Below are 23222 nucleotides of genomic sequence, written 5' to 3'. Positions count from 1 at the left end.
GTTATTATTCTTGGTATATACATATAACTCGATGCGATAAACAAAATATATTGGACGTCATATGAAAACCAGAAAACGCCTTAAATAATTTCCTCTGTATTTCCCAACAAAAAAACATATGCGTCTGCTACTTCCAAGAAGTCTCACCATCAAACGAAAGCCAATCGAAGCAAAAGAAACGATTGGCAAATTTATCAAGTTTAACAAGCAAATTCTCCCATTCCATTTGGGATTTTAAATCCCCCTTACTGTCACCGTCGCTGTGTGTCTTTTAATGGGTCTCTGTTTCTACGTTCTGTTTGAAAGTGCGTCTGCCAAGTTCTACATATGCATGAGAAAAACCTACTCGAAACTCGGAGACACTGCGGTGCTTTTCCCGTCTATCTTTTTGTGTTGTTTCCTATTCGCCTTGACGGAGGCTCTCTGAGAGAATTGCGCTGTGCGTGAAAACAATTTTTTTTAACATGGGAAAGGATAGGAGCTGCATTTTCAAATGCTTCTAAAATATTTCAGGGACTTCAGATTGATAAAAGTGTTAATGTTTTGCAATATACTTTCGATTAGCTACACTATAACTGGTTTTAGACAAAAAGTTTTTAAATCACAATGTCATGCCTAAAATATAGCGTATCAAAATCTCATTCGATAACATTAAGAACGTTATGCTTCAAAAAATTTCTACAAAGAATTAGAAGCATTTGAAAATGCAGCTCCTATCCTTTCCCATATTAAAAAAAAAATTGTTTTCACGCACAGCGCAATTCTCTCAGAGAGCCTCCGTCAAGGCGAATAAAGACATATTGTGCCTATCACGTACACTCTCCGCTCGCGCATTCGACATTCACACTGGATCATGTCACCCCAAAAAGCGCCTGGCTGGGAGGAATATGGGAAGACTGATTGATGGCGAACGTATTTGGGGCTATTGTGGGAAAGTTTGTTAGAAAAAAAAAACGCACCGTGTGACATGAAGTTCATAATGAAAAATGAGAATGTTCGCTACTGGCATACATTTCCGGTCATTGTTTACGGTTCCATTTTGGGTGATTGTTTGTCTTTGTGAGAAAAACATGTGCCAGAAAAGGGATAAGCTCTGTGACCTAATGGCACAATAAAAAAAGCAGGAGAGGAACGATCCAAGTTTTATGGCAGTTTGGTTGAAATTTATGATGTTTGCATACAATTTGCAAACATTGTTACGTTTATTAGTAGCGCTTATTTGTGCCTTACATTGACGATCCGTCATCCGTCATTGTTTCCGACAATATGTCCTGGATTTATCCAGGAAACAGGGACAGTGGGTTTCTTTTTTGATAATATAATTAGTGGAGTTTTCAGTGGGCTGTAACCTGTTCCCAGTGCCCTCAAGAATGTGACCTAGACAGAAGCTGAACGAACCCCCATCTTGCGACACACCGAACTTAGTATTCGTCGATAAGTGGAGCCTCGTAGCCGTGCGGTTAGGGTCACCAAGCTTATAATCGCACCATGCTATGGGGTGAGGGTTCGATTCCCGCTTCGGGCGTTGAAACTTTTGGTGAGAATAGTTTCTTCCCCGTTTCCACTGGTGCATGCTCCGTTGTCCGTTGTCTAATGTTAAGTTTAAAACAGTCTGTACAGCCGAAAGCTGAAGACGTTGTCCGTGTCTTTTAATAATATAATGACAAAATAAACATTTGATTTGGACCACACCAGTCACGACTGGTTGAAAAAAAAAAAGGAATCGATTAGGAGTTCCCTGGGGAATGAGACCAAATCGTAAACTAAACAAATAGTGATGCTTGTTCTGGGCTGTGTGAAAAAAATCGGAGAACAAATTGAGTATTTGTTAGGTTTCAGTGATATAGATTAATCAGCAACCATTCGTCTCTACAAATCAAAATGGTTTTGAATTATTCGGAATATTTTATTTTAGGAGTTCAATCAAGAATAGTGAAAACTTTTTCTAATGGCGGTAAGCTCCAGGGCGTCTTAGACGCCAATCACGTATTATCCTCGATTTTTCTAAGCACCAAACGGTACTATCCTTGATTTTAATCTGAGATTTAACTTTAGTGCGCCGATTTCGGCGCACTAAAATTAAATCTCGGATTAAGAAAAATGGCTGCGTGCTGTTGCATGCCAGAGAGAAATCAACACTCACACCACTGGAATCACATGAAGAAACGTCAAAGATAAACAAAACAAAACAAATAAAACAAACAGCAGAAAATCTCTTCAGCTGCAGCATGCATTCCGGAGAACTTCCCCGCGCCGTTTTATTGATTCGAACTGGACGAGACGATCTGGAATCAGGAAGGCCACTCCCTTGGAAAGTGCCTTGAAGAAAAGAACGGCCGCGGCTACAAAGAAAACATGTGGTAGAAAAATTCGGCATTAACATGTCTAAAGGGTCTAACTCGTTTTGTAAACAAACATTGTTTCTGTCGCTGTAGGGTCTATCTCAATCCGACCACGCATCTGGGGGCCGTTATCAGAAAGAGCGAAGATAGATCTTTCTGATAACGGCCCCCAGATGCGTGGGTGGATCGAGATAGACCCAACAGCGACAGAAACAATGTTTGTTTACAAAACGAGTTAGACCCTTTAGACATGTTAATGCCGAATTGTGCAGATGATCGCTTGCTCCCTCCAGTCGCCACCGTGAATAGCAGACATCCTACTGCAGCGATATTTTCGAAGGAACGGTGCTTTCCTTCTTGTTTGCAGGAAGTTGATAGGTGATTCCATAATAGTATTGCTCACAATACAAAAGATTTTGTTAAGTGGCAGTTTTGAGCAGAAAATGTCAAGAATTCTATTAAAAATTCAACCAAGAGTGATAGTTCTTTTTTCGGGGATCCCGCCCGGATTTCTGTAAATTTCCCTCAAGACTTTTCTTCGGAGATGTCTCCTTTTCGGACATATTTCTTATCTGGGTTGTGTGTGTGTGTGTGTGTGGTCCTTCTAACCCCCACTGTCCGGCAGTGGTATTATGGAAATTAGCTTTTTGCAACGCTTTTGTTTATGCTGATTGCAATTAGCTTAAGTCCGGGAGCTAGAGGGTGATAGCTCTATTGCAGATCCAGTGACCCATTTCAGAATGGCTGGAGAGACACGTCCATTCAGAAGTCACTTTCATATACAATAAGCCCCGCATGTCTGTATTACCGTTATCAAATGGATAATGATATTACATACACACTTCCGGGTTTGAAGTTGTTTTCTTCAAACCTAGCGCGTATTTAATTTATTGGAGGTAATATAATAAGTGAAGTGAATAATTGTTTCGATCTCACCATTTTCGATGTTCTGCTCCTTGTATTATCCATTCCATCATTATCCTTGTTTGCATTTGTTTTCTCCAGCAATGATTGGTTCTCCAATTTGTCCTCGTTCCTGATTCTCGGGATATTTAGCAGTTCCTATGCTCATATATTGCGTAGTAGATCCTATCCTCACTTGTGTATGACCTTTCGCTTAGTCATTGTCCTCTATTGGCTCCTGTTCGCATTACTTCGAATTGTAATCTTGCTTCGTTGTTCCCGCTTCCTTCTATCAGCTTATTGTTCTTTGTTGATTCTTTTTCTTTTTCCTTTAATTGATTCCCCACCTATTGATTGTAATAAAGATATAAATAAGTAAATAAAATAAATATCAAGTTATTTTTTTATTTTGAGGCGAGACAATAAAAGAAGGAATTTCTCTTTAGATTGGTTCCAGTATTTTTCCCGCTTTTGTTTTTATTTATTTTTATTAATTAATTGTACAATCTTGGTTATATGTAGTTTTATTATATAGAAAGGCTGCATCCTTTGTTTCCAGTACGTGTCCAGAGCTGTCAGTATAGGCTTGGATAGGTTTGACGACTGGCTGGGTAATAATCGCCACCGTATTACGGATCATCCATATGCGTATGACTTCGAATGCATCAGATGAAGAGACGTAATTTACTTGTCAGGCCCTACGGTTTATCGTGTGTTGGTCATATTACATATGAGCAACTTTAGTATCGTATGAAAGATCTATAAAGAAAAGGAATAAATAAGTATAACAGTAGTAATAATGTCCGTCCAAATTTCTTTCTTGTGAACATATAGGAACTATCTCGATGGGGTACCTATTTTGGGCACCATCCCGCTACAACACAGTCAATTCCGACCCAATCGACTCGATCCCCCGTACGCGGTAAGATACGTATAATAACTAGACGTGTACAAAAATACGAGTCAACTGATCTGAAACCGATTGAGCTACAGCGGAAAACTATCCAAAACACCAGCCCAAGTTGTTCGCCACCCTACTATATAAACCCTGTATAACATTTTTACCAGGGATAGGGTGCGACTCAAAACTCTTTGCGTGCCGCACACGCTGCTACGAGACAGCACAACAAACTAGAAGGAGACGAGTACGCGCAATCGGTTGTGTGTTACTCGCTTACTTTGCCGCGCGCTGGAGCTCTCCTGTCTCTCACGCTCTGTTGTATGCACTCTCTCGGTGCTTGTCTCCGTGCTTTGCACTTGGCTTGATAATACGCATGATTGGAAAAATTTCGAATCAAACGACCCATCACTTATCAACCCTTGACAAGCTTAACAACTTTGCCGAAAACACAAACTCTTCAATTAATTTATTAAGTGATTTTTTCTGTTTGGAGACAAGCACAGTTCCAACCACCGTGCATTACTCCCTACGCCGTAGAGCTAGTGCTGCGATTGTCTCTCGCACAATTACGAAAGCTCTCACTCATACGTCTCTGTCTCTCGGCAAAACGGGAGACAAGCGCTTGAGAATGCGTGAAGCACACGCTTTTTTCGCACCGCACGGTGCATGCCGCCAATCCCTGATTTTTACTATTGCTATACACAGCACAACATAATAGTAATTATAATAATTACAATAATTTTACTCTTCATCTACGCCTGACTCTGATTCTTCTTCACTACCTATTGTTTTATATATCTCTTCTGCTTGCTTTTTCAGTTCATTTTTATCTTTCGCTATTCTATTCCAATCTTCGTCTGTTATATTAGGTAACTTATTCTTATCTTCTCTTATTGCTGCCTTCCATGTTTTGGCTGGTCTTCCTATTTTTCTCTTTCTGCATTTTATTTTTTCTGCTATTTTCAGCGGATGTCCTTCTAATCTTCTCTGTATGTGTCCCCAATAATTTATTCTCATGACTCTTATTTTTTTAACTGCTGTCTTTCCATCAAGTAACTTTGAAGCTGTTATCCTTCCTTTCGGTTTTTCTCTACAATACTTAACCATTTCTCTTAATATCTGCATTTCATATCTAGTAATTGACTTCCTATTGCTTTTAACTAAGGTGGCTGTTTTTAATCCGTAAGTGATTGCTGGAGATATAACTGTTTTATACATTAGCTTAGCCAGATTCCAATTAGGTTTGTATTTTCTCAGGAATTCAATCATTATTTTACTACTACCTATTGCCAATTTACATCTTTTCCTTGAAGTTTGAGGTCTATCCAATGTTTCCGATAAATATGTTCCTAAGTATCTCATGGTATTTACAACTTCATAAGTCTCTCCATTTATTAGAACCTCTTTTGGTATATTTCTGTCTGACATTGGTTCTCTTATCATTATTTGACTCTTATTATTGTTTATCTCTAAACCTATTTTTTCTAACTCTATTTTTAAGATTTTGACAATATCCTCCACCTCTTCTAAAGTTTTAGCTATAATTAGAATGTCGTCAGCAAATACTAGAATTATTGGTAATTTATCATTATTCAGTTCCAAAAGGTTAACTCTAGGATATTTCCTTTTTACCTCCCTTAGTACATCTTGTAGAATAAGTGTAAATATATACGGTGATAACGGGCACCCTTGTTTAATCCCCTTAACTTTCATTTTTTCTTCTGTACTAACTCCATTCCACAGAATACAAGTTTTTTCTACATTCAGTGCTTGCATAACTCTACTTATAATGTGTTCAGGTACTAATAATTTACGGAGAACCCTAGGTATTTCTGCTATCTTAACATTGTCAAATGCTTTTCTTATGTCTATTGATGCTACTATTGTTGTTTCTCCTCCGTTCCATCCTTCCTCTAAAAATCGCCTAGCATAAAACATCTGATCATCTGTAGATCTATTGTTGGTGAATGCTGCTTGATGATAGTCTGGATCTCCTGCATATTCCTTGAGTCTTTGCATTAGCCATTTAGCATAAATTTTATATCCTAGGTTACACAAGCTTATTCTTCTATAGTCTTTTGTTTCTTTTGGTTTTTTGCATTTTGGTATTGGTATTTGAACAGATTGTTTCCACTGCTCTGGTATACTATTAGTTTCCCATACTTTTTTGATTATGTTATATAATTCATCCACTGTTTCTTCGTTAGCATATTTAATAAATTCATTTTTAATTCTATCCTGTCCTGCCGCTTTCCCATTTGCTAAACCCCTTATAATGTCTCTTATCTCTTCTTTACTGGGTCCTTCCGTCAAACTTTCTTTATCAGGTTCTATTTCTATTGGAGTACCTTCGGTAAGTTCTAATTCTTCTGCCCATCTTTTGATTGAAATATTTGGTTTTTTAGGTTCTTTACTTCTCATAAAATTCCTCAAAAACCTATACGACCGTTTTATTCTTTCACCTATCTCATAGTCTTGTAACTCATTGTAAAATTTACAAACTTCTTTTTCGTTGTGTTCTTTTACCTTGCTAGCATATTCTTGTCTTCTAATACTGATATTTTGCCTAAACCAATCTGTGCCCATTCCTCTTTCCTTGGCTAACCTCATCTGCTTCCTGGCTTTCATAAGCTTCGTCATAGCTCTTTTCCTATTTGGAGTCAATGGCGTTTTCTTCCCTTCTAAAACCTTTTTTGCACTTTTAGTAACTTTCCTAGTAAATTCTGTATAAGCCTTGGTTGTATCAACTTTGTCTAATTCGATTCCATTATGTTTGTTTAATTCCTCAACAAATTCTTTATTCTTCTCCTTTTCCTGTAGAGCGCTTGGTTGTAACATTTTATTTAAAATTTTCTGTTTTCTCTCTTCTTTCTTTTGATCTGTGTATATTCCTACTTTGACTAGTTTGTGATCGCTTTGAATTGTTGTCCAAACTGCTCTTACAAATTTTGTCTTTACTACCGATTCCTGAGCTACAACTACATGGTCAATTTGTGATTGTTTATTTCCATTGGTCCAAGTGATTAATACAGATTCGTCAAATCTCATTGATATAATGTTCATTTTATGTATCTTTAGAAAATTTTTCATATATTCTCCATTCTCGTTTGTGTGTGTATGCCCTATAAATTTTCCTAGCCTATCCATGTCGTCCTCATCTGAGTCCTCTATACCTATCTGAGAATTGAAATCTCCTAGAATAATTGATCTATTTTTTCTTGGATGCCCATTTATAAACGTTCCTAGTTGCGCGAAAAATGAATTAGCATTTGCATTTGGTGCATGTACATTAACTATCAACCAGTCTTCTGATTGTCCTTCATATTCCATAATGGCTGTCATCACATTCTTACTTGTATCCCTTACGTCCCTAAGTCCTACTTTTCCTCCTTTTTTGATTAGAAAAGCTAACCCTCGCATATTATTCCCGTGTGTTCTATCTGACATAATCCAATTATAGTGCGGAGTACTTGCTCTACTTCCTTGTATATTCGCCTCTTGGAGAACTGCTATATCTATATTAGCTTGATATAGCTCCTCGTCAATTTCTGTTCTTTTCGTTAGTTGGCAACATCCTCTAACGTTCAATGAACCAATAGATATTTCCTCTTTACGTTCCTTATATTTACCTTTCTTATGATCCTTTTTTTGGTTGTTAGTATGTGGATTTTCATTATTCTCATTAATATGTGCTTCTTTGACTCTTCCCTTTGAAGTTACCATTTCTACGCTATCAGTTTGTATTCTATTATTTTTAATGCTACAAAATAGTTTTACTTTTTCTATTACCTCGCTATCTGGCATTCCAATTGGTCTGTATTTAACTACATCATTTCCTTCGTTAAAAATTATAATCTCTTTTTTCCAAAAATCTGCTATAAATTGCCATGTTTCCTTTCCTGGTCTTTTTTGGTTTTCCTTTACTGTTTCATTTGCAAATTTCCTAATATCTTCTAATAATGCTTTTGGTAAATCTTCAAAACATTTCAAGTCGGGAGATAATCCACTCATTTGAAGACTCACAGCCCATAAATAACTTTCTTCACCCTCTATGACTTCTTTTATTTTTAATCTATATTTACCAGAATTTATCCATTTTGTCTTGTTTATGATATTAACTACCCCGTTATTATCTGTTTGAGTATTTTGAACGTGTTGGCTTACTTCTGTACACGTTCGCCTTTCCTCCGTACTTCTTTCCTGCTCGTGTTCATTCATTGTCTGACTCATTAGGTTATTATCTGGTTGCTCGATATTTTCCATCTCAGCATATTCCTTATCCTTTCTTGATTGTTCTTCAATTATTCTAGCTGTGTCCTTTCCTTGGTCCTGTTTATTTATTTCTGATCTGCTATGAATACTACCTTCTTGATTATCCATTATTTCATTAGTATTTGCTCTTTCTTTCCTCAGTGGACTATCATTACCCAACCCAGTTTGTTCAATGTTCGTTTCATTCCGTGTTTCTGTCTCTTTCTTTTCTTGTTCTTGCTCAACTATCACCTGGTTCTTTCCAACATTCTCCGGTTGTGTCATTCCCCTTTGCTCAATAACTTTCCTCTGCTCATTCAAAAGTTCCTTATTTCCTTCCATTACTCCTTGCTCTACGCTATCATAGTGATTAACCCCGTTGTAATAGACCTCAATCGTTCTGCCCTCTCCATTACCGTACGTCAGTTCCAACGGCTGATAATGAGGGTTGTAAACCCTAATGTTCACTCCCAACATCTCTTTCATAGCCAGCAATGCTTCAGCTCCAGCCCAAGTTCCACTTTTCTGTAGATTTATCAAGTGTTGATCGATCTTGGCGTCCACTTGCCAATTTTCCATATTATCCGTCGGTTCGTTTGTTATGTCGATTATCTCCGACAGGATCACTTCCTTCATTTCTGCCTTATGATCCCGCAGGTATGCTGCAGTTGCCCTGCGTAAGTTCATCGCTTCTTCGTAAAACTCGGAATCAAAGATCTTCCTCCCGGACAACTGTTGCACCACTGCGTAAAAAAGGCAATTTCCATCGCCAGGCACTTGTACCACTTTGATTCGCACGTCTTGTAATTCCATCTTTTCACTTTCACTGGTTTTTGCCACTCCAATTTCACTTTAGCACTATGGTTTTTCACCAGTCACTTTGACTTTGACACCGTTCTTGACAGACGATTAAGAGAGAATGAGCCTTGAGCTATGTAAATCATTAGGTTTTCGCGGCAAACTTTCAACTTCGCGCTTTTTTTGTTTTTTTTTTAACATAGAAGTATTTCTTTCTGGAATCTTTGACTGTGTTGCCATTTCTGTTTAAATTATTTTTGTACGTGTAAAGCTATCCTATGCTGTGCCGGCTGTTCGGGCTCTAAAGAAGTTGATCATCAATATTAATTTCTATTCCCGATCAGCCTAGATAGCCGTGTAGTGGCGGTAGCAGTTCCCTCAACTGGCTAAGAATATCACTACGGATTGCCTAATCCGGTGGTAAAAGTCCACCAAACAAGCGACCCCTAATTCATGGTGTTAAGCGTACCGTGCCTAGGAATGAATGGTTAGGGGGGTCTTATAAATACTTAACCGTGAACGGAGCCTGTGGAGTACCAGGGCACCCTCCACAGTATGTTGCCCTTACTGTGTTAAACGGAGCAATGACGCAGTGGACCTTATTTGTCTCCGGGAAAATCGGCCACTTTTCTTACGTCTCAATTCCGAGGCTTAATAAAAGTGGGTAAATGAATTTTTTTTTATGACAGGAATTAAGTTCGTACAGGTAAACCTTCATCACGCAAAAGGTGCTTCTGCTGTGTTGAGTCGAAGGTTTAAAAAAGAAGAACTGGAAGTGGCGCTTATTCAAGAGCCATGGTCCAATAAACGAAAGATTCTTGGAGTTCTGACACAAAATAGTAAACTATTTTATGATGAGCAACAAGATTCACCCAGAACCGCTGTCTTAGTACGCAAAACGTTAAAATGCTATCCTATTACAGAGTTTATCAGAAAGGACATTGTTGCGATCATGGTAGAGGTACCAACCACTAGGGGTAAAACTGAGATCGCTGTGGCTTCAGCTTACTTTCCTGGTGATGTTCCTGAGGCACCTCCTCCTGAGATCGCATCATTTGTCCAATTCTGTAAAGAAAACAACAAATCGTTTATCATTGGCTGTGACGCCAATGCACATCACACGGTTTGGGGTAGTACGGATATTAACAGTCGAGGTGAGTCACTATTAGAGTATCTGTCTTCGAACAATATAGACATTTGCAATAATGGTGATAAACCTACTTTCTCAAATGTAATCAGACAAGAGGTCTTGGATCTAACACTGTGCAATGCTGCAATCTTTGACAAGATCACAAACTGGCACGTGTCAGATGAGATTTCTCTATCTGATCATAAACACATAATCTTCAATTGGAGTGGTGGAGATTATTCTAGAACCGCATTTAGAAATCCCAGGAGGACAAACTGGGATCAATATGTAGAATTGTTGAATACGCATTCATCTACAATGGGAGAAACTATTGATTCAACCCAAAAGTTAGAATCATTTTCTCAAAGGGTAAATGAAAGTATCATCAATTCCTTTAACAGAAGTTGTCCCACCATACAATCGTCTTCTACTAGAGACGTGCCATGGTGGAACTTAAAACTGGATCGCCTTAGAAAATTTTCTCGTAAAATGTTCAATAGAGCGAAACAAACGGGAGATTGGACTCAGTACAGGAAAGCCCTGACTGATTACAACAACGAAATACGAAAATCGAAAAGAAAATCTTGGATGCTGACATGTGAAAACATAAACAGCACTCCTGTAGTTGCAAGACTACAAAAAACGCTTGCAAAAGATCATTCAAATGAATTGGGAAACCTGAAGCGCGACGATGGAGCTTTTACCAAAACTCCTCGTGAAACCTTGGATTTAATGATGGAAACCCATTTTCCAGGTTCGGTTCTAAGTGTGGATTCCAATGATACTATATCTCTGGAAGGTGAAGGATGTCCTAGTTTAAACTCTTCGGAGTCAATTAGTACAATAAACACCGCCTCAGATTTAGCTGATGAAATCTTCACGAAGGCCAGAGTGGAAAATGCAATTAGATCTTTTCAGCCTTTTAAATCTGCAGGAGTTGATGGAATATTTCCAGCACTGATTCAAAATGGAGAAGCGGTGTTGGTTCCATCACTAATTGAGATGTTCAAGGCTAGTTTAAGATTGAATTACGTTCCATCAAAATGGAGACTTGTAAAAGTTATCTTTATACCAAAAAAGGGGAAGCGAGACAAGACGCATCCCAAAGCATACAGGCCAATTAGTCTTTCTTCAGTTTTGTTGAAGACTATGGAAAAGGTTTTGAAGGATTTTATCAATTCTTCTTACATAAAAGACCATCCCCTATCTGACTTCCAGTTTTCTTATCAATCTGGTAAGTCAACGGTTACGGCACTTCATTCGCTAGTAACAAAGGTGGAGAAAACGTTTTCAGCAAAAGAAATAGCTCTATGCGCCTTTTTAGACATAGAAGGAGCATTTGATAATGCCTCCTATTCATCTATGAAGCGTGCCATGGAGAACAAAAACTTCGACCAATGTATCATACATTGGATTTATACTGTGCTTGCAAAAAGAGAAATCACCTCTGAGCTGGGAAGTTCTTCTATAACAGTAAGGGCAACGAAAGGTTGCCCTCAAGGAGGAGTCCTCTCACCACTAATGTGGTCCTTGGTTGTAGACGATCTTCTAAGAAGCTTGAAGGAAAAAGGTTTCGAAGTTGTGGGCTTTGCAGACGATATAGTCATAATAGTGAGAGGAAAGTATGACGAAACTGTTTCGGAGAGAATGCAAAGGGCTCTAAACTATACACATTCATGGTGTATTAAGGAGGGCCTTAGCATCAACCCGTCAAAAGTCGTAATTGTCCCTTTCACTAGGAGAAGGAAGATCAACCTAAAAGCTTTTCGGCTTGGAGGGATACAAATTCATCCTAGTGATCGAGTCAAATACTTAGGTTTGATACTGGATGCTAAACTGAACTGGAATGCTCAAATTGAGTCCGTGATCGGTTAGGCAACAAGTGCGTTCTGGCTATGCTCCAAAACTATTGGCAGAAAGTGGGGCTTGAAACCAAAAATGATAATGTGGATTTATACTGCCATAATCCGCCCAAAAGTGACGTATGCTTCGTTTGTCTGGTGGCCAAAAACAAAAGAGGTTACCACGCAATCAAAGCTTGCGAAAATTCAACGTCTTGCGTCCATTGCTGTTACAGGAGCGATGCGAAGCACACCATCAAAAGCTTTAGACGCGATTCTCAATCTGCTACCATTGCACGATTACGTGCAATTAGAAGCAGAAAAGGAATTGCTGAGACTTGAACGAGTTGACAAGCTTATGCCAGGTGATCTTGTAGGTCACCTGAGCATTTCACAATACTTTCAAAATAGGCCAGTAATGAAAATGATTAAAGACTGGATGAAACCTGTGGAGAACCATGATGTTCCTTACAAGTTGCACGAAACAACTCGTGCAGATTGGGAGGTCGGAGGTCCCACTGTTCGTCAAGGGTCAATCAAATTCTATACAGATGGCTCAAAAGTTGGAATGAAAACGGGAGCAGGAATCTACGGCCCTGGAATACAAATTTCAGTGGCGATGGGACACTATCCTACGGTGTTTCAAGCAGAGATTCTTGCTATTTTGAAATGCGCAAATATCTGCCTTGAGAGAAAATACAGATATGCAAATATTTGTATTTTTTCAGATAGTCAAGCTGCACTAAAAGCATTGTGCGCTTACAAATGTACTTCAAAGCTTGTCTGGGAATGCATTCTTTCACTGCGCAGGCTGTGCCAAGGGAATTCAGTAAACTTATACTGGGTTCCAGGTCACTGTGGCATTGAAGGAAATGAAATGGCAGACGAGCTGGCTAAAAGTGGTTCCAATTTACAGTTTGCTGGCCCAGAACCATTCTGTGGTATATCAAACTGTACCATTAAAATGGACCTGAAACGCTGGGCTGAGCAGAGGGTGATATCCAATTGGATGGACGTCAAAAATTGCAATCAGTCAAAACGATTTATAACACCAAATGCTTATAAAACCAAAAAGCTCTTAGAGCTCAACAAGAGAGCCCTATGTACATACACTGGCCTAGTAACTGGACACTGCCCGAGCAGGTATCACTTGAAAAATATTGGCCATATTCAGAGTGATATCTGTCGTTTCTGTAATACGGAACGTGAAACCTCGGAACATCTGCTTTGCAGTTGTGGTGCTTTATACACGCGCAGGCAAAGATTTCTAAATAGTGGTTGCTTGCAACCCAGTGAGATCTGGTCTGCAAAACCTGGGAAGGTCTTGGAGTTTATCAATTCCATTGCACCTGACTGGGAGACGACGCGTCGTGGCAGTAGCTGATTACTTGACACATGGTAATTAGCTGGCTAGATGCGAATATCAAAACAGGACATGCCACAAAAGTTCAGCCTATTGGACGCAGTGGCTTAATTTCCCCAACAGGGGAGGAAAAAAAAAAAAAAATCCTATGCTGTCATGAAAACCTTCCCTTTTAATGACGGTATACACCTTACTACCCGCCCTTTCTCTTTTAACTTAAATCACCTTCTTTCATAAAAAAATAGAATGTATTACTACATTCAACACTTACTGTTGTATTCAATACAGCATCTGGATATCACGCCAATACACATAATAAACATTGAAATCACTGTTAGCGTATGCCACGAAAAATATTTGTTTTCAATTTAAATAATAAAATAATGTGTCAAATAAATAATAAAGGGAACGCGAAAATAGAAGCATTTCCAACTGAAACAATAAAAACATTCGGCAGCACTGGTCTACCCTTCCTCCCACGATAACAGTTTGTACAGCTAACCATGTTCATTATTAACGGTTAGCATGGTTACCGCCCGCTACATGATTTCTCTTTCATTCAAAACTCTGCCCGTTTCGCTTTTCAAACATCGAACACATCATACGTGAGTCTCATCTGTGTTAGTAAATGAAATATCATTCGAGCAACTCTGCTCACATACACTAATGCATACTTTCTAACAAGAATCTCCAATTCTAACCAGAACATTCACCAATTTGACTCCTGAATGAGCGTAGTCAACAACAGTTACCAACTCTACATTGTCGCTCCTTATTAGTGAAAAACAATCATTACATACCTGTCATTTGCCGCGATTCTTGCTACTCTTCACCTCATTGGCACATCTCAATCTTTCTGCCAATCCTCCTTCTCTCAAACATTCCTGTCTGCATCTTACCTTACTGAATCCAGGGTGTTTTTTTCCTTCCATTTTGCTCCGCCACACTCAGCGGGGTGTTTTTCTCATCCGATTCCATATCCCATTTCCCTTACTACACCAAGCAAACGCCGCGCACCTAGCGACGCACTCAGCGTGGAAGCAAACGGCAAAAAACATCGCACTGGAACGTTCTGAGCACTAACGCTTTTCTCTTTTTTCGGTAATATTTTCTCTCTCACTTTCTCACTTCTTCAACCCTTCCCCCCCAACCTTTCCAATCAACATGGCTAATGAAAAATTTTCTCCAGTTTCGAATGCCACAATTATTTCTAATTTTCTTCTTCGGTAACAAATTTTCCACCAATCCTCCACTTTTGAACCATGTTATTCACTTTCCTACACCTTTTTTCACCATTTATTCTATTAATCACTGAGTTTTTAAACAATTATATTTCAATTAAACAAGGGACTTTTCTAACACAACTTTTTGCCTTTGGCATTGTTGCCCCGGACATATTTCTTATCTGGGTTCATGGGCCGTTTACATATTTGCTAGTCCTTGGCGACAATTCACTTTGGGATAATTAATTGTCTGCTAATAGTGTTCACATTGGTGCTAATATTTTAGCTACTAATTTACAATGCTAATAGAAAATTCAAGCGGTAGAGTATCAGTTTCGTTCAAAATGGCGTCGAATGAAGATGGTTTCGCGAACGCGTTGAATATTGTGTGTGATTTGGTGGAAGAGGAAATTTTGAAAACAAGATCGATTCGGAAGAAACGGAAGCGCTCGAAACGGAAAGTATGGGTCAGACCATGGATTGCACGTCGGAAAAATCTTGGATTCAGCGCCACATTACTTTCCGAGATCAGAGAAGAGGACCCAAAATCCTATCGAAATTTCTTACGCATCAGTCCGGAAAAATTTGACGAATTATTGAACCTGGTTGAGCCATACATAACAAAAAGTGACACATTCTTCCGCGAAGCAATACCGGCAAAAGTGAAACTGGAGGTAGTCCTAGCTTACCTAGCCACCGGATGCAGTTTTGGCATGTTGGAAGCCTGTTTTCGCATACCCAAGCCGACAATATCGAAGTTTCTTGTGCCAGTGCTTCAGAGTATTTCTAAGGTTCTCGGAAAATACATGAAGGTTTGTAATAAAAGGTATCCTGTTGATGTATTTTCTACCTAAAAAATAACAAATTTCAGGCACCCTCCACATCCGACGAATGGCATGCGGTTTCAAATGGATTCGACAGAAAATGGAACTTCCCCAAGTGTTGCGGTGCTTTGGACGGGAAACACATCCGAATTCAATGTCCTCCTTGTAGTAATAGCAACTACTTCAACTACAAAGGCTACTTCAGTACGATTCTGTTTGCCCTCGTGGATGCAAATTACAAATTCATGTACGTTGATATTGGCAAAAATGGCCGAGTCAACGACGCTTCTATCTTTCGTAACTGCAGCTTGAAGAAGGGTATTGAAAACGGAACGATTGGATTTCCACGCGGAAGTATTTTGGTTGGAGATGATGCTTTTCCGTTGTCAGCTTATCTGTTGAAACCGTACTCGCATCATGGATTATTGACAGCAGCAGAAATAATATTCAACTACAGACTCTCGCGTGCCCGGAGAGTTGTGGAAAACGCATTCGGAATACTTGTGTCACGTTTCCGAATTTTCACACGACCGATTGATTTGATTCCCGAGAAGGTAGATGAGATTGTGAAAGCTGCTTGTAGTTTACACAATTGGTTGCGGGAAACAAGTCCAACTACATATTTCCCATTTGGATGTGTCGACCACGAAGACTTGGAAACTGGTGAAACTATTCCAGGTAAGAATTCATGCAGCGAGTTGCAAAAATCTGTTCTCTAGTAAATAGGATACAATATTTTATGCAATCATATTTTATTGCCCAGCTCTGTTGACTCATTAACATAACTAAAATGAGTTACAACAAATATGAATTATGAAACTAAATTGCATAAAAATGCATACTTGCATTACATTCTATAACAAACCAATTATTCAATTACTATTTTCTCTCATTTAGGAACATGGAGGAACGAAATATCAGAGCTGGAATCAATGCAACCATCCAGCTCCAGAAACTACACTAAAAATGCAGCGTCAATTCGAAACGCCTACAAGAAGTACTTCATGGGTCCAGGTGCCGTTGAATGGCAGTGGAAGCAACTGAACCGCAAAAAATAAGACAGATCAAGTTCATGGTCATGGTTAATCAATAACACATTTCATCATTACACATGTCATTCAACAATGAGAAATAAAATAATTGGTTCACAATTTTGTAGCAGTAGTTGCGACAAGAAAATAATCAAAAATTATATTGCGCTTCAGGATAAGTGTATCACAAAAGTATGAACATTTCATTATATACTTATGAGAAGGTTTCTCTTAATTTAGTAGGAAGAGAGCTCAAAGAATGCTTAACTGATGCAGGCTGCCTAATTTTGGGAAAAAATCTTCTAAGAATTTTCTTAGGAACTATCAGGACTTTGTGAGGAAAGTGCCTTGATTTTGCCTTAATATACTGTTAGTTAATACAGGTTAATACGTTTTAAACTCATCAAACGTTAATTCAATAATATTTCGGATCAACAGAAATACGCTACATAGGGTGAGCGACAATTTAGGAGGGGGTTCTATTGTGTACACTTCCCTGCTACACAGTTGCTACACAGATGCTGCTCCTATCTTACCGTGCACAAAAAATAAATACAATTATTGGTGAAAAACTGACCCGTGCAATAGCGGAATGTCAAAATAGGATCCCTTGATCAAATGAACCCGTACCCTACCTACCAACATACCACTTGCAGCGAGCCACCAGCCAGCATCAGAGACCAAAACCAAAAAATCCATTCGTAGGTATACCTGTCTATAGCCATTTATGTTTTGCTAGGATTGTTCCTGTTCAAAGCAGAGAATTTGTTATAGCTGTTCAAAGGGCAATTGCAGCCACACATTCCGGAATGCCCTGTACTTTGGGCAGTTTTGCTAAAAACGAAGACATAGTTGATGAAAATGAGAATTATAGCTACTATCAGTAATGAATTTACCCCACACACAACCGTTGAAATCGTGGATTTCTAATCAAAACTATTTATGATGAACGTAAACGAAAGGACAATGTTTACCAGTGGTAAATTACAACACACGAAAAACACACTTTCCAAGGTTCCATCGCGTTGAGGATCGATGCATTTGAGCTGATTCGAGTGGTACCGTGTTTACTACAGTTTCACGAAAGTATTGATACGGTGTTGATATTGATATTAACACTCACGGGCTACGACGCGATCTCCTGTCAAATGTTTATTCGTGAAATGAGTGATCAGCTGATCCGAAACATCTCGTAAAATGGCTCATTGCTATTAATAAAATAAAAAGGTTTTAACACACACGCCGCTACTCAAAAGTCAAACGGATGAGTTCGTGCTGATAGGTCAGGGTAGATCCGGGCAGACACTTTGTCGTATGTAGTCTGAATTTGATCTTGGAATTTGATACATTCTCGCTTAACTATTTAAATGGTCTGATCCTGAGAGTACTATCACGGGAACCGAAATGCACTGGAACATTATGTGATCGCATTCATATTAAAGCGCAATTTCGTGTTCAGTCCAGTTTCGAGTTCAATAGGAATCGCTCAAGAAATTTCTTGATCGATTCCTGGCCGAAACTTTCTACGGTGACTGCCATTTGAATTGTCTTTTCTTCGCAACTGCGTACTGCGATCGAAGAACTCACTTCCCATCGTTTCCTTTTCAACGGATTATTTAAATATTCCGTAGTTCGCAAATCGCTCGTTCTTGGCACTCGCATGGCTATTGCTCCTGTTTGACGTTTGCTCACTACCGCCATCTACTCAGTGGGTTTGCGTACCACAGCATAATTAGCATTGGGCGATTATGTTTGCGTAACTATGATTTTTATTGCATTTTGTTCCAAATAATATGTCTGTTTGTCTGTGCTACCACATTTTAAACTTGATGCATTTTTTACAAAGCGAAGCATAGGAAATTAAATTAAAAGTTCTAAAATTCTAAAATTCTAAAATTCTAGAATTCTAAAATTCTAAAATTCTAAAATTCTAAAATTCTAAAATTCTAAAATTCTAAAATTCTAAAATTCTAAAATTCTAAAATTCTAAAATTCTAAAATTCTAAAATTCTAAAATTCTAAAATTCTAAAATTCTAAAATTCTAAAATTCTAAAATTCTAAAATTCTAAAATTCTAAAATTCTAAAATTCTAAAATTCTAAAATTCTAAAATTCTAAAATTCTAAAATTCTAAAATTCTAAAATTCTAAAATTCTAAAATTCTAAAATTCTAAAATTCTAAAATTCTAAAATTCTAAAATTCTAAAATTCTAAAATTCTAAAATTCTAAAATTCTAAAATTCTAAAATTCTAAAATTCTAAAATTCTAAAATTCTAAAATTCTAAAATTCTAAAATTCTAAAATTCTAAAATTCTAAAATTCTAAAATTCTAAAATTCTAAAATTCTAAAATTCTAAAATTCTAAAATTCTAAAATTCTAAAATTCTAAAATTCTAAAATTCTAAAATTCTAAAATTCTAAAATTCTAAAATTCTAAAATTCTAAAATTCTAAAATTCTAAAATTCTAAAATTCTAAAATTCTAAAATTCTTAAATTCTTAAATTCTTAAATTCTTAAATTCTTAAATTCTTAAATTCTTAAATTCTTAAATTCTTAAATTCTTAAATTCTTAAATTCTTAAATTCTTAAATTCTTAAATTCTTAAATTCTTAAATTCTTAAATTCTTAAATTCTTAAATTCTTAAATTCTTAAATTCTTAAATTCTTAAATTCTTAAATTCTTAAATTCTTAAATTCTTAAATTCTTAAATTCTTAAATTCTTAAATTCTTAAATTCTTAAATTCTTAAATTCTTAAATTCTTAAATTCTTAAATTCTTAAATTCTTAAATTCTTAAATTCTTAAATTCTTAAATTCTTAAATTCTTAAATTCTTAAATTCTTAAATTCTTAAATTCTTAAATTCTTAAATTCTTAAATTCTTAAATTCTTAAATTCTTAAATTCTTAAATTCTTAAATTCTTAAATTCTTAAATTCTTAAATTCTTAAATTCTTAAATTCTTAAATTCTTAAATTCTTAAATTCTTAAATTCTTAAATTCTTAAATTCTTAAATTCTTAAATTCTTAAATTCTTAAATTCTTAAATTCTTAAATTCTTAAATTCTTAAATTCTTAAATTCTTAAATTCTTAAATTCTTAAATTCTTAAATTCTTAAATTCTTAAATTCTTAAATTCTTAAATTCTTAAATTCTTAAATTCTTAAATTCTTAAATTCTTAAATTCTTAAATTCTTAAATTCTTAAATTCTTAAATTCTTAAATTCTTAAATTCTTAAATTCTTAAATTCTTAAATTCTTTAATTCTTAAATTCTTAAATTCTTTAAATCTTTAAATCTTTAATTCTTTAATTCTCCAATTCTTTAATTCTTTAAATCTTTAATTCTTTAATTCTTTAAATCTTTAAATCTTTAAATCTTTAAATCTTTAAATCTTTAAATCTTTAAATCTTTAAATCTTTAAATCTTTAAATCTTTAAATCTTTAAATCTTTAAATCTTTAAATCTTTAATTCTTTAATTCTTTAATTCTTTAATTCTTTAATTCTTTAATTCTTTAATTCTTTAATTCTTTAATTCTTTAATTCTTTAATTCTTTAATTCTTTAATTCTTTAATTCTTTAATTCTTTAATTCTTTAATTCTTTAATTCTTTAATTCTTTAATTCTTTAATTCTTTAATTCTTTAATTCTTTAATTCTTTAATTCTTTAATTCTTTAATTCTTTAATTCTTTAATTCTTTAATTCTTTAATTCTTTAATTCTTTAATTCTTTAATTCTTTAATTCTTTAATTCTTTAATTCTTTAATTCTTTAATTCTTTAATTCTTTAATTCTTTAATTCTTTAATTCTTTAATTCTTTAATTCTTTAATTCTTTAATTCTTTAATTCTTTAATTCTTTAATTCTTTAATTCTTTAATTCTTTAATTCTTTAATTCTTTAATTCTTTAATTCTTTAATTCTTTAATTCTTTAATTCTTTAATTCTTTAATTCTTTAATTCTTTAATTCTTTAATTCTTTAATTCTTTAATTCTTTAATTCTTTAATTCTTTAATTCTTTAATTCTTTAATTCTTTAATTCTTTAATTCTTTAATTCTTTAATTCTTTAATTCTTTAATTCTTTAATTCTTTAATTCTTTAATTCTTTAATTCTTTAATTCTTTAATTCTTTAATTCTTTAATTCTTTAATTCTTTAATTCTTTAATTCTTTAATTCTTTAATTCTTTAATTCTTTAATTCTTTAATTCTTCTTTAATTCTTGAATTCTTTAATTCTTTAATTCCTTTAATTCTTTAATTCTTTTTAATTCTTTAATTCTTTAATTCTTTAATTCTTTAATCTTTTAATTTCTTTAATTCTTTAATCTTTAATTCTTTAATTCTTTAATTCTTAATTCTTTAATTCTTTAATTCTTTAATTCTTTAATTCTTTAATTCTTTAATTCTTTAATTCTTTAATTCTTTAATTCTTAAATTCTTAATTCTTTAATTCTTAAATTCTTTAATTCTTAATTCTTAAATTCTTAAATTCTTAAATTCTTAATTCTTAAATTCTTAAATTCTTAATTCTTAAATTCTTAAATTCTTAAATTCTTAAATTCTAAATTCTTAAATTCTTAAATTCTTAAATTCTTAAATTCTTAAATTCTTAAATTCTAAATTCTTAAATTCTTAAATTCTTAAATTCTTAAATTCTTAAATTCTTAAATTCTTAAATTCTTAAATTCTTAAATTCTTAATTCTTAAATTCTTAAATTCTTAAATTCTTAAATTCTTAAATTCTTAAATTCTTAAATTCTTAAATTCTTAAATTCTTAAATTCTTAAATTCTTAAATTCTTAAATTCTTAAATTCTTAAATTAATCTTAAATTCTTAAATTCTTAAATTCTTAAATTCTTAAATTCTTAAAATTCTTAAATTCTTAAATTCTTAATTTCTTAAATTCTTAAATTCTTAAATTCTTAAATCTTAAATTCTTAAATTCTTAAATTCTTAAATTCTTAATTCTTAAATTCTTAAATTCTTAAATTTCTTAAATTCTTAAATTCTTAAATTCTTAAATTCTTAAATTCTTAAATTCTTAAATTCTTAAATTCTTAAATTCTTAAATTCTTAAATTCTTAAATTCTTAAATTCTTAAATTCTTAAATTCTTAAATTCTTAAATTCTTAAATTCTTAAATTCTTAAATTCTTAAATTCTTAAATTCTTAAATTCTTAAATTCTTAAATTCTTAAATTCTTAAATTTCTTAAATTCTTAAATTCTTAAATCTTAATTCTTAAATTCTTAAATTCTTAAATTCTTAAATTCTTAAATTCTTAAATTCTTAAATTCTTAAATTCTTAAATTCTTAAATTCTTAATTCTAAATTCTTAAATTCTTAAATCTTAATTCTTAAATTCTTAAATTCTTAAATTCTTAAATTCTTAAATTCTTAAATCTTAAATTCTTAAATTCTTAAATTCTTAAATTCTTAAATTCTTAAATTCTTAAATTCTTAAATTCTTAAATTCTTAAATTCTTAAATTCTTAAATTCTTAAATTCTTAAATTCTTAAATTCTTAAATTCTTAAATTCTTAAATTCTTAAATTCTTAAATTCTTAAATTCTTAAATTCTTAAATTCTTAATTCTTAAATTCTTAAATCTTAATCTAATTAAATTCTTAAATTCTTAAATTCTTAAATTCTTAAATTCTTAAATTCTTAAATTCTTAAATTCTTAAATTCTTAATTCTTAATTCTAAATTCTTAATTCTTAAATTCTTAAATTCTTAAATTCTTAAATTCTTAAATTCTAAATTCTTAAATTATTAAATTCTTAAATTCTTAAATTATTAAATTATTAAATTCTTAAATTCTTAAATTCTAATTCTTAAATTCTAAATTCTTAAATTCTTAAATTCTTAAATTCTTAAATTCTTAAATTCTTAAATTCTTAAATTCTTAAATCTTAAATTCTTAAATTCTTAAATTCTAAATTCTTAAATCTTAATTTAAATTCTTAAATTCTTAAATTCTTAAATTCTAAATTCTAATCTTAATTCTTTAATTCTTTAATTCTTAAATTCTTAAATTTTTAATTCTTTAATTCTTTAATTCTTTAATTCTTTAATCTTAATTCTTTAAATCATTAAATCTTAATTCTTTAATTCTTCAATTTCTTTATTCTTTAATCTTTAAATCTTTAATTCTTTAATTCTGTATTTCTTTAATTCTTTAATTCTTTAATTCTTTAATTCTTTAATTCTTTAATTCTTAATTCTTTAATTCTTTAATTCTTTAATTCTTAATTCTTAATTCTTAATTCTTATTTTAAATTCTTCCAATTCTTCCAATTCTCCTATTTAATTCTTTAATTCTTTAATTCTTTAATTCTTTAATTCTTTAATTCTTTAATTCTTTAATTCTTTAATTCATTAATTCTTTAATTCTTTAATTCTTTAATTCTTAATTCTTTAATTCTTTAATTCTTTAATTCTTTAATTCTTTAATTCTTAATTCTTTAATTCTTTAATTCTTTAATTCTTTAATTCTTTAATTCTTTAATTCTTTAATTCTTTAATTCTTTAATTCTTTAATTCTTTAATTCTTTAATTCTTTAATTCTTTAATTCTTTAATTCTTTAATTCTTTAATTCTTTAATTCTTTAA

The 23222-nt window shown here is 33.5% G+C and overlaps 2 protein-coding genes across 2 annotated transcripts in view; one reads left to right on the top strand and one right to left on the bottom strand.

Moving 5' to 3' along the window:
- LOC109426171 (uncharacterized) overlaps nucleotides 1–23222 on the bottom strand; it is a 275931-nt gene that overhangs the window by 130679 nt on the left and 122030 nt on the right. The gene's annotated exons all lie outside the window — the stretch shown is intronic.
- Nucleotides 15096–16665, top strand: LOC115257776 (uncharacterized). Its single transcript, XM_062854739.1, has 3 exons — nucleotides 15096–15212; nucleotides 15623–16253; nucleotides 16473–16665. Exons 1-3 carry the CDS (start codon nucleotides 15096–15098, stop codon nucleotides 16631–16633), a joined length of 909 nt encoding a protein of 302 aa, XP_062710723.1. The 3' UTR covers nucleotides 16634–16665.

The sequence above is a fragment of the Aedes albopictus genome, chromosome 2 (genome assembly GCF_035046485.1).
Source record: "Aedes albopictus strain Foshan chromosome 2, AalbF5, whole genome shotgun sequence".
NCBI lineage: Eukaryota > Metazoa > Arthropoda > Insecta > Diptera > Culicidae > Aedes > Aedes albopictus.
Note: the sequence above shows the minus strand (reverse complement) of the source record. Positions and strands in the feature narration are given on the sequence as shown.

What these genes read in the sequence shown, in the direction of transcription:
- LOC115257776 (XM_062854739.1), top strand. Translation starts at nt 15,096, where the DNA reads ATGGCGTCGAATGAAGATGGTTTCGCGAACGCGTTGAATATTGTGTGT. An exon ending in GGAAGCGCTCGAAACGGAAA is followed by an intron (nt 15,213 to 15,622) that starts GTATGGGTCAGA and finishes AACAAATTTCAG; the next exon opens with GCACCCTCCACATCCGACGA. An exon ending in AACTGGTGAAACTATTCCAG is followed by an intron (nt 16,254 to 16,472) that starts GTAAGAATTCAT and finishes TCTCTCATTTAG; the next exon opens with GAACATGGAGGAACGAAATA.